The following is a 12,018-nucleotide window of genomic DNA, read 5'->3' as shown; positions in this document are numbered from 1 at the left end:
TCATACCTTTCCTCGACTTTAATGGAGAGAGAGTTGCAGAGGTTGTGAACATACTGGGCATAACTCTCTGCCAGGGTCATGTCATATGCAGTCAGATGAATATTTAAAACCCCATATTCATAATCTGTCCCCAAATTAATGGCTCTCACTTCCACTTTTCCCTTCTTCTTCTTGGGCTGAAGAGAAAACAAAGAGAGAAAGAAAATAAAGTATTATACAAGAAATTCTAATAATACTATCTTGATATTTTAAAAAGTCAATCTTTCTAATAAATTTGTTCACATTTTGCTCTCAGGTTACCCCACCTACAAACTGAAGTTCTCCTGGGAAGGAAAGAGCAGCTTCCCTTGCCATTCTGGGCTGTGACATCAGCCAATGCAAGGAGAGAATATTGCTGTCATTACTTGAATGCATGAATTACTTGAACATGAATACATGTGACTGTCTTATACTATTACCTTGTTTTGAGATTCACCTCCCATTTCTGGCCTTCTATTACTCAATTTGTAAACCAACGGGATTATGTCAGATTGAAATATTTTTCTTTTTTTTGGAGACAGTCTCGCCCTGTCACCCAGGCTGGAGTGGCAGTGGCGCAATCTCGGCTCACTACAACCTCTTTCTCCCCAGTTCAAGTAATTCTCATGCCTCAGCCTCCTAAGTAGCTGGGACTACAGGCGCACACCACCACACCTGGCTAATTTTTCGTATTTTTCGTAGAGATGGGGTTTCACCATGCTGCCCAGGGCAGTCTCAAACTCCTGAGCTCAGGCAATCCACCCGCCTCGGCCTCCCAAAGTGCTAGGATTACAGGTGTGAGCACCACGCCTAGCCTAGATTAAAATATTCCTAACCCATATATGAATTAAGGGGTCTATGAGCCCCCCAATATATATATATATATTTTTTTGAGATGGAGTTTCACTCTTGTCGCCCAGGCTGGAGTGCAATGGCGCAGTCTCAGCTCACTGCAATCTCTACCTCCCGGGTTCAAGCGATTCTCCTGCCTCAGCCTCCCAAGTAGCTGGGATTACAGGTGCCTGCTACCACAGCTGGCTAACTTTTGTAATTTTAGTAGAGATGAGGTTTACCAAGGTTGGCCAGACTGGTCTCGAACTCCTGACCTCAGGTGATTCACCCACCTAGGCCTCCCCAAGTGCCGGGATTACAGGCATGAGCCACTGCTCCTGGCCAAGCCCCAAAATTTATATGCAAAATTTTACATGTACATGTTTCCGAGGAGAGAATCCTGAGTTTTATCAGAATCATGAAAAAAAATTAACAGAAAGGAATCTCAGCATTAGTTCTCTTCTACTCCTAGCTCGAAATTCTACAATTGTCTACACAGCATTCCTTTTGAGAACTGAAAGGTAGAATAATTATTTGATTTCTTCCTTTTCTGTCATACAAAATATTGCTTCACTACATATCAACTTGTGTAGGCTGCTGTAAAAAGTTAAAATGAAGGCCGGGCGTGATGGCTCATGCCTGTAATCCCAGCACTTTCGGAGGCTGAGTTGGATGGATCACGAGGTCAGGAGTTCAAGACCAGCCTGGCCAACATGGTGAAACCCCCATCTCAACTAAAGATACAAAAAATTAGCCAGGCATGGTGGCACATACCTGTAACCCCAGCTACTCAGGAGACTGAGGTAGGAGAATCGCTTGAACCTGGGAGGTGAGGTTGAAGTGCGCCGAGATCACGCCATTACACTCCAGCCTGGGTGACAGGGCGAGACTCCATCTCAAGGAAAAAAAAAAAAAAAAAAGTTAAAACAAAGGCTGGGAAAAAATATTTAACACAACATACTTCAGAAAGAAGAAAGCACCTCAACCGAAAATAATCTAACCTAAATGCCCATAAAGAGAGGGACTTATAGCTGGGTACAGTGGCTGACACCTGTAATCCCAGAACTTTGAGGCCAAGATAGGAGGATAACTTGAGCCAAAGGGTTCAAGAGCAGCCCTGACAACATAGCTAGATCCCGACTCTACAAAAAAAATTTTCTTAATTAGCTGGGCATTGTGGCAAGTGCCTGTAATCCCAGCTACTCAGGAGGCTCAGGTGAGATGATGGCTTGAGTCTGAGGGGTTGAGGCTGCAGTGAGCCGTGGTCACGCAACTGCACTCTAGCTTGGGCAACAGAGTGAGATCCTGTTTCAAAACAGAAAAGGAGGGAGACTTATTAAGTAAATTATGCAGCTGTAAAAAGAAATAAGGGGCCGGGCGCGGTGGCTCACATCTGTAATCCCAGCACTTTGGGAGGCCGAGGCAGGTGGATGATGAGGTCAGGAGTTCGAGACCAGCCTAGCCAATATGGTGAAACCCCCTCTCTACTAAAAATACGAAAATTAGCTGGGCATGGTGGTGTGCGCCTGTAGTCCCAGCTGCTTGGGAGGCTGAGGCAGGAGAATTGCTTGAACCCGGGAGGCGGAGGTTGCAATGAGCTGAGATCCCGCCACTGCACTCGAACCTGAGCGACAGAACGAGACTCCATCTCTAAATAAATAAATAAATAAATAACCACTTCTTTATGTACAGATACTGGAAAGGTCTTTAAGATAAAACAAATGATAAAAGCAAACTGTAGAATAATGTGTTCAAAATGTTGCCACACATATAAAATGGGGGAGCTGGAAGACAATAGATATGTGTGTGTGTGCATGTGTGTAATTACATACATGCTTATTTGCTTGCATATTTAAAAAATATCTCTGGAAGCATGTACAAAAATAGTATCAGCTAGGCACAGTGGCTCACGCCTGTAATTCCTGCACTTTGGGAGGCTGAGGCAGGCAGACTGCTTGAGCCTAGGAGTTCAGGACCAGCCTGGACCACATGGCAAAATCCCAGCTCTGCAAAAAACATAAAAATTAGCCAGCCGTGGTGGTGCACACCTGTAGTCCCAGCAACTTGGGAGGCTGAGACAGGAAGACTGCTTGAGCCTGGGAGGCAGAGGTTGCAGTGAGTGGTGATTGAGCCATTGCACTCCAGCCTAGGCGACAGAGTGAGAACATGTCTCAAAAACAAAAATAAAAACAACCCCCCCCAAAAACTAGTATCATTGGCTGTTTGTGAGGGAACTAGGTGGCTGGGGTCTGAGGGTAGGAATGAGAATTTTAAACTATTTTCTTCTGTTTTTAAAATTTTCTAATAGTGTAAATATCTTATTAATCTAAAATTAGAATTTTAAAATCTATTATGTTTGAATTTTAGTAAATTTTTATTGCATTAATATGCAAAAATACATAAATAAGTTACACAGCTCAATGAATTTTCACAAAGTGAAAGTACCTCTGTAATCAGTACCCTAGACAAGAAACAGAACATTACAAGTACCCTAGGTCTCCTTTCCCCAAATTAGTAACCACTATCCTGACTTATGAAACCATAGAGTTATTTTGCATGTTTTTGAAACTCATGAAAATGGAATGATAGATACATTCTCTTTTGTGTCCGTCTTCTTTCATTCATTAGGTTCATAAGATTCAACCAGGCATTATATGGAATGGCAATTCTTTCCTTCTCATGTGCTACTAGTCCACTGTATGAATATGCCACAATTTATTTATCCTTTCTACTGTTGGTGGAAATTTGAGTTATTTCCAGTATGGGGCCGTTATGAATAGTAGTGCAACCAATGTTCTAGTATGTATCTTTTAGTGAACATATGTATGCATTTCTGTTGGGGGTGTACCTGGGAGCTGAACTACTGAGTTACACAGTATGAACAGGTTCACCTTTAATAGACACTCTCAAACAGTTTTGTAGAGTAGTTTCCAATTTAGACTTCCACCAGCAGTGTATGAGAGTTCTAATTGCTCTACATTCTTCCTAACACTTAGAAAACAGTATAGTCAGGTTTTCTTGTGGGTTTCTTTATTTTAGTCATTTTGGTAGTGGTAATGCAATGAGATTTTAACTAGCATTTTCTTTATATCTATTGAGCCTGAGCACCTTCCCATATGATTACTGGCTATTTGGATACTATCTTTTGTAATCTGCCTATTCAAGTATTTTGCTCATTTTAAAAATTGGGTTGTCTGCCTTTCTCTTATTGATTTGTAAAGGCTCTTTATATATTCTAAACATGATCCTTTGTACATGCTGCAAATATCTTCTCCCTCTCTGTACCTTCCCTTTTTACTTTATTTTTATTTTATTTTATTTTTTTGTGAGACAGGGTTGGCCGGGTGTGGTGGCTCATGCCTGTAATCCCAACACTTTGGGAGGCCGAGGTGGGTGGATCACCTGAGGTCAGGAGTTCAAGACCAGCCTGGCCAATATGGTGAAACCGCGCCTCTACTAAAAATACAAAAATTAGCTGGGTGTGGTGGCGGGTGCCTGTAGTCCCAGCTACTCCAGAGGCTGAGGCAGGAGAATCGCTTCAACCTGGGAGGCAGAGGTTGCAATGAGCCAAGATCACACCACTGCACTCCAGCCTGGGTGACAGAGCGAGACTCCGTCTAAAAAAAAACAAAAAACAAAAAACAACAACAGGGTCTTACTCTGTTGCCCAGGCTGGAGTTCAGTGGCACAATCACAGCTTACTGCAGCCTCGACCTCCTAGGCTCAGGTGATCGTCACACCTCAACCTCCTGAGTAGCTAGGATTACAGGCATGTGCCATTATGCCCAGCTAATTTTTGCATTTTTTTATAGAGACAAGGTTTTTCCACGTTGCACAGGCTGGTCTCAAACTCCTGGGTTCAAGTGATCCGCCAGCCTTGGCCTCCCGAAGTATTAGGATTATAGGCATAAGCCACAGCTTCCAGCCCCCTTTTAACTTTATAATGGTATATTTTGATGAGAAGCTATTTTTTTATTTTTATTTATTTTCTCTTTTTCATTTAACTTGTCACTGACAAAACTGAGTTTTTTTGTTTTTTTTTTAAGGACAGGGTCTCACTATATTGCCCAGGTTGGAGTGCAGTGACACAACAGTAGCTCACTGCAGCCTGGAACTCCGGGTCTCAAGTGATCCTCCCGCCTCAGCCTCCCAAGTAGCTGGGACTACAGTGCACATTATCATGCCTGGCTAATTTTTAAAATTTTTCATAGAGATGGGGTCTCACTCTGTTGCCCAGGCAGGTCTCAAACTCCTGACCTCAAGCGATCCTTCCACCTCAGCCTCCCGAAGTGCTGGGATTATAGAAGTGAGTTACCACACCAGGCCTGAAGTTGAAATTAAGTTCTTATTTTTAATGTAGTCCAATGTATTCATTTTTTATGGTTATAGGGATTTTTGTGTCCTGTTTAAGAAATCTTTGCCTACCTTAAGATCATGGAGACATCCTTGTATTTTACCTTCTAGCAGTTTTATTATTTTAATATTTACATTTAGATCTACAATCCATCTTTAAGTCATTTCTGTGTGTGGTGTGAAATAGGGTCAAGAGTCATTTTTTGTTTTCACATGATCATCCAGCCGAAATGACCCAGCCACACTGCTTTACAGTGCCACCTATGTCATATAACAAGCACCCAGAGATATGTGCATTTGTTTCTCTACTCTTCTGTTCCATTGGGCTATTTGTCTATCCATGAGATAATACCACCATGTCCTAATAATTGGAGATTTATAGTAAGTCTTGCTATGGGGCTGAATTATTTTTTTAAGAAAAAAAGAAAAAAAAACTATCTCTACTGATATGTCTTAAGTCACCCCATCTAATAGCCAACAGTCTAGGGGCTTCCACAGCAGCATTGTTCCTAACAGAGCACCTGGAATGGTTCCCTTACACTGCTGCTCTGAAGGTCAACCTATCAAGAGCAGGAAGCCAATTTGAGGAAGCACAGAGAAGACAAAGAAATGGTCCTTTTACAAGGCCAGTAATACTGATGATAGACCTGATCTCACAGGAATGTTTTGAGAACTGAACAAAATACTATATATAAAATGGTTAATACAATCTGTGGCACATAAACACTAAACATTAACTTTTATTATTATTTTCACTTTATATTCCTCCTATCTAGCACAGGGCCCAGCAAAGAGAAAACATACAATGAGTCATTATTTTAAAATTTTAGAATAGGAAGGAATTTAGAGATGCTTTTGTCCTGGTTCTTCATCTTTGCAAGGGAAGAATATGAAGCCCAAACAGATAAATGTGTTCCCCAGAATCACGAAGCCAGACAAGACAGACCCCAGGAACTAAAATCCAGACCTCCTGATCCCTAGTGCAGGAATTTTTCCTCTGCATTACTAAAGTTCTTAACAGTGGTGGCCACCCCAGGGTGCTAGACCTTGCGGTGAGTGGGAAGCCAACCTCTAGAAACCAACCACCAACATGCAGGCATTTGGCTCTCTCCTCTTCAGAGCCCAACACATTCATGGCCAAATGCAGCAATCAGGACTTCTCATCATGACAGGCAGCACTGCAGTAAGAGCTGTCTAGAATGCTGAAGTCAGAATGCAATGGAGAGTGGCTGAAATTTTCCAGCAGAGAGGGAGGAGCTTCTCTGAAGCCTGTAGGAGGCTTTTCTTAACCACAGAAAATGCCAGGACTCTCCAAAGGTATTGCTTTAGGGGAACAAAGAAAAGAAAGCTGATCCCAGTGTCCCTCTTGGCATCTCATTTGCTTTCCCATGTTGGCCTAGATCTACCTGAACCAATTCACATTATCAAGATCCCACTGTGATATTACAATACATATTTCAGTTCTGAGCCAGGGCACAGCATAGCCAGCAAGAGCTTAACTGCATATAATACCAGATGCCAGTTTCTGTCATTTTATCTACACAATTTTTCTCACATCCATCCCATTCTCTCAATGCCTACTGATTGAGTTCAGGACTTCATGAATGCCATGAGGAACTATTAAAGATATATCTGTGGGCCAGGAGTGGAGGCTCATGCCTGTAATCCCAGCACTTTGGGAGGCCGAGGCAGGTGGACCATGAGGTCAGGAGTTCAAGACCAGCCTGACCAACATGGTGAAACCCCATCTCTACTAAAAATACAAAAAAATTAGCCAGGCGTGGTGGCGGGCGCCTGTAGTCCCAGATACTCAGGAGGCTGAGGCAGGAGAATCGCTTGAACCCATGAAGCGGAGGTTGCAGTGAGCCAAGATCACGCCACTGACTGAACTCCAGCCCGGGCAACAGTGCGAGACTCTGTCTCTAAATAAATAAATAAATAAATCTGTGCAAAGGATATACATGAATAAAGCTGTGTTTTGGGAAGCCCAACCTGACTGCACATGAAGGCCAGCCAGGCAGGAAAGGAAAGGAAGTTAGGAGAAATGTAGTAGGGAGGATGGACTACTGTCCATCATCAAACGTTGGCACTCCTATGGCCTAGATTCACTAAGGGATGGCCCAGGATTGTCATTCTTAGGTCCTTGTAGGACTGCACTCTGGTCCCCCAAATAGACTATAGGGTAAATTATGAAACAAGTTTTGTACACAAATGTTCACATTATTATCCCTATTTCACAGACAGAAAACTGAGGTCCTCTGAAGGTAAGTTACTTGCCCAAGGTTACTGAGAAACTTTGCTGGAAAGAGCAGATAAAGAAAGGAATCAAATTAGAATCATAGCCTGTTACAGCCAGAAAGGATCTTAGAGATAATTTAATCTCTCCTTCCCCCTAATTCTACACAAGGGGGAAGTTGAGACCCAGAAAAGGAAAATGGCTTGTGTAAGGTTTAACAGCAAGACAAGGGCAAAGGTAACAACTTTATGTCTATCCAGAACTGGAAGCTGAGTCTGCAGCCCCAAGCCCAGGCTCTCTCCTCTAAAGTGATAGTATCTACCCATCGCTATAAGTGACATTCTCCAGGGTGAGAAAGTTGGATAAGAATTAATCCATTATCTGAATCCTCAAACAAAAAGGCTAATATGCCTGCAGCATATTCAGCTTCCAGAAATTCTAGTGATGAAAATAACAAAATTTACACCCGAGGATTTGAATGATTTGGGGTTAGTACTATCAACAGTCCATAATGAGCTGTGAGGTACGAAGCGATTGAGTATGTTTATAACCTGGTGTTATACACTTGAGAGACATATGGACAAAAGGCCTGGCTCTGACTGGGGTAGCAAGGAGGCATGGCCTGATGCTATATAAAGTACACTAGACTTAGATGGAAGCCACAGAAAATCTGACCTCAAATCCTAACTATCTGCTTAGTCACTACATGACACTGTGTGACCTTTCTAGGCCTCAGTTTCCTCATCTGTAACAGCTAAAGTTATTGTGAAGCTTAATAGAGTGAATTTATATGAAATGGAAATACTAGAGATGTTAGATGAATTCTGGCCATCCTCATTCCAAATATCGGCTCTGAAAACTTCTAGCCACGTGGGCACATCATTTAATCTTTCTCTGAGTCTTGGATTCCTCAAACAGGGTCTCAAATAACCATATGATACTCTAAGGCTTAAATAATATATATGTTTATAAGGCTATAAAATGAAATAATGTCTTTAAAGCCTGGCACATAGTACTTATAGCACCTGGTATATAATAATAAGTGACATTTTTGGAAGGGCGCGGTGGCTCATGCCTGTAATCCTGGCACTTTAGAAGGGTGAGGTGGGAGGATCACCTGAGGTCAGAAGTTCGAGACCAGACTGGCCAACATGGTGAAAACCCGTCTCTACTAAAAATACAAAAAATTAGCTGGGCATGTGGTGGTGAGTGACTGTAATCCCATCTACTTGGGAAGCTGAGGCAGGGAGAATCACTTGAACCCAGGAGGTGGAGGTTGCAGCCAGGCGCCTGTAGTCCCAGCTACTCAGGAGGCTGAGGCACCAGAATTGCTTGAACCTGGGAGCTAGAGGTTGCAGTGAGCCGAGATGGTGCCACTGCACTCCATCCTGGGTGACAGAGTGAGACCCTGTCTCAAAAAAAGTAAATAAATGAAAATAAAACTACAAAAATTAGCTGGGCATGGAGGTGCACACCTGTAATCCTGGCTACTCAGGAAACTGAGGCACAAGAATTGCTTGAACCCAGGAGGAAAAGGTTGCAGTGAGCCAAGATCGCGCCACTGCACTCCAACCTGGGCGACAGTGAGACCCTGTCTCAAAAAAATAAATTAAAAATAAATAAATGGCATTTAAAAATTATTATTATTTTGAGACAGAGTCTCACTCTGTCACTCAGGCTAGGGTGTAGTGGCATGATCTCGACTCACTGCAACCTTCACCTCCAGAGTTGAAGCAATTCTTGTGCCTCGGCCTCCCGAGTAGCTGTGATTACAGGCATCTGCCACCATGTCTGGGTAATTTTGTATTTTTAGTAGAAATGGGGTTTCACCATGTTGGCCAGGCTGGTCTCAAACTCCTGAACTCAGGTGATCCACCAGCCTCCGCCTCCCAAAATGCTGGGATTACAGGTGTGAGTCACTGCGCTCTGCCATAAATGGCATTTTTAAAAGAGGTTGTGTAGTGTACATAGATAGGACATTACTGTTACTACTATATATTGGAGATAAGCATGGTCCCAATTTCCAACTAGTAAATTTTACGAAATGAAGAATGTATTAAGCAACTGCAGTTTGCAAAGTGCTAGTTCAATTACTCTAAAGAAAGACAGGGTGGGCGCGGTGGCTCACGCCTGTAATCCTAGCACTTTGGGAGGCCGAGGCAGGCGGATCACGAGGTCAGGAGATCGAGACTATCCTAGGCAAAATGGTGAAACTCCATCTCTACTAAAAATACAAAAATCTGCTGGGCATGGTGGCACGTGCCTGTAATCCCAGCTACTCAGGAGGCTGAGGCAAGAGAATCGCTTGAACCAGGGAGTCGGAGGTTGTAGTGAGCCAAGATCACACCACAGCACTCCAGCCTGGTGACAGAGCGAGACTTCGTCTCAAAAAAAAAAAAAAAAAAAAAAGACAACATGGCTGGGCACAGTGGCTCACACCTGTAATCCCAGCACTTTGGGAAGCCAAGGTGGGTAGATTGCTTGAGCCCAGAAGTTTGAGACAAGCCTGGGCAACATGGCAAGACCCTATCTCCACAAAAAAATTTAAAAATTAGCCCTGTGTGATGGCGTGTACCTGTGGTCCCAGCTACTCAGGAGGCTGAGGCTGGGGGATCGCTTAAACTCAAGAGTTTGAGGTTGCAGTGAGCTATAATCACACCACTACACTCCAGGCTGGATGACAGAATGAGATCCTGTCTCAAAAAAAAAAAAACAAAAAAACAAAAAAAACGAAAAAAACAGGCCAGACATGGTGGCTCACACCTGTAATCCCAGCACTTTGGGAGGCCGAGGCGGGCAGATCACCCGAGGTCAGGAGATTAAGACCAACCTGGCCAACATGGTGAAACCCTGTCTCTACTAAAAATACAAAAAATTAGCTGGGCATGGTGGCACACGCCTGTAGTCCCAGCTACTCGGGAGGCTGAGGCAGGAGAATCACTTGAACCCGGGAGGCGGAGGTTGCAGTGAGCCGAGATCACGCCGTTGCACTCCAGCCTGGGTGACAGAGCGAGACTCCGTCTCAAAAAACAAACAAACAAACAAAAAAACAGCAAAAACAAAATAAAACAAGAACAACAAAAACAAAAAACAAAGAAAGAAAAGAAACATGATGACCACTGCTTCCCCTTTCCGCTTCCTGCTGCCTGAAATGTGAACATAGTGGCTAAAGAGGGAGCAGCCATCTCAAACCATGAGATAGAAGCAATATGATAAGTATGGCAAAACAAAAAGCTAGAATATCTACTTATACTTTTATGTCAGAAAGAAAGAAATTTCTATTTTACTTAAGCCCCTGGTATTGTAGGTCTCTCTATTATGGTAGCTAAACTACTACCACAATTCATGTAGGAAGGTACTATGTCTCATTAATCTTTCTATTCCTAGAGCCCCAAATTATTAAATGTTGAGTTGAACTGAAATGAATTCTAGGCCAGCGGTGGTGGCTCACACCTGTAATCCCAACACTTTAGGAGCCCAAGGCAGGCATATCACTTGAGTCCAGGAGTTCGAGACCAGCCTGAGCAACATGGTGAAACCCCATCTTTACAAAAAATTAGCCAGGTGTGGTGGGGCGCACCTATAATCCCAGTTACTTAGGAGGCTGAGGTGGGAGGATTACCTGAGCCAGAGAGGTCAAGGCTGTAGTGAGCCATAATCATGCCACAGCACTCCAGCCTAGATGACAGAGTGAGCCCATCTCAAAAAATTAATTAATCAATTTAAAAAATAAAAATATTAGCAAGGCGTAGTGGTACACACCTGTAGTTCCAGCTACTCTGGAGGCTGGGGTGAGAAGATCACTTGAGCCTGAGAGGTTGAGGGTACAGTGTGCTATGATTGCACCACTGCACTCCAACCTGGGCAACAGAGCAAGACCCTGTCTCTGAAAAAAATAATAATTAAAAAAACAAAAACATAACTGAGTTTCTCTGTCAATATTTGTTTTTATCAAGTAAAGCTGATAGGAAGAATGTGTGAAATTTAGAAAATTCTATCCATTCATTTAATATGTTTCTAAAATGGGAAAGACTATTATTATTCATCTTGAGGAGGGGTTTGGCTCTAGTACCACCAATGTTCCAAGGGAATATGGCTTGCAAGGATCTGAGATAATGGATGCCAAAGTACTTTTAGAATGGAAAAGGGTCATTACTATTATTCATATCAAACATGAATCCCTCTAAAAATCAGACACTATTGTAATTTGGTGACACAAGGCAAGACTCCCAGCAGGCTGCAGACCAGGAGCTCTAATGGCACAGGCAGTCAGGTCTTCACGTGAGTCACTCCCTGTACTTAGAAAAGCCCTGGGGAGCTTTTCTATGTTCTTCACAGCCCTGTGTCAACAGCTACCCCAAGCAACTAGATACTGCCAGAGGAGTGTCCAGTTCAGCTTTACCTACCCAGTGCCAAGAATACAGGTGGCATTTAATAAATGTTTGTTGAGCTGAACTCCGTAACACCTTCACTGACCCTTTTGGGGAGAATTGCTTCTTTTTTGTTTTTAAAATTGTATGGATTTACCATGTAAAACATTGTGAAGGAATTGCTTATCTTTGCTCTCTTGATATTTAGTT

General features: G+C 42.9%; 1 protein-coding gene across 1 annotated transcript in view; it reads right to left on the bottom strand.

The window, feature by feature from the left end:
• Positions 1–12,018, bottom strand: part of MRPL48 (mitochondrial ribosomal protein L48) — a 78,669-nt gene that overhangs the window by 19,624 nt on the left and 47,027 nt on the right. The window contains exon 5 of the mRNA XM_003814667.6: positions 7–176. Coding sequence (XP_003814715.3) covers positions 7–176 — 170 coding nt within the window. The remainder of the gene's footprint in view (positions 1–6; positions 177–12,018) is intronic.

The sequence above is a fragment of the Pan paniscus genome, chromosome 9, assembly GCF_029289425.2.
Source record: "Pan paniscus chromosome 9, NHGRI_mPanPan1-v2.0_pri, whole genome shotgun sequence".
Lineage (NCBI taxonomy): Eukaryota > Metazoa > Chordata > Mammalia > Primates > Hominidae > Pan > Pan paniscus.
Note: the sequence above shows the minus strand (reverse complement) of the source record. Positions and strands in the feature narration are given on the sequence as shown.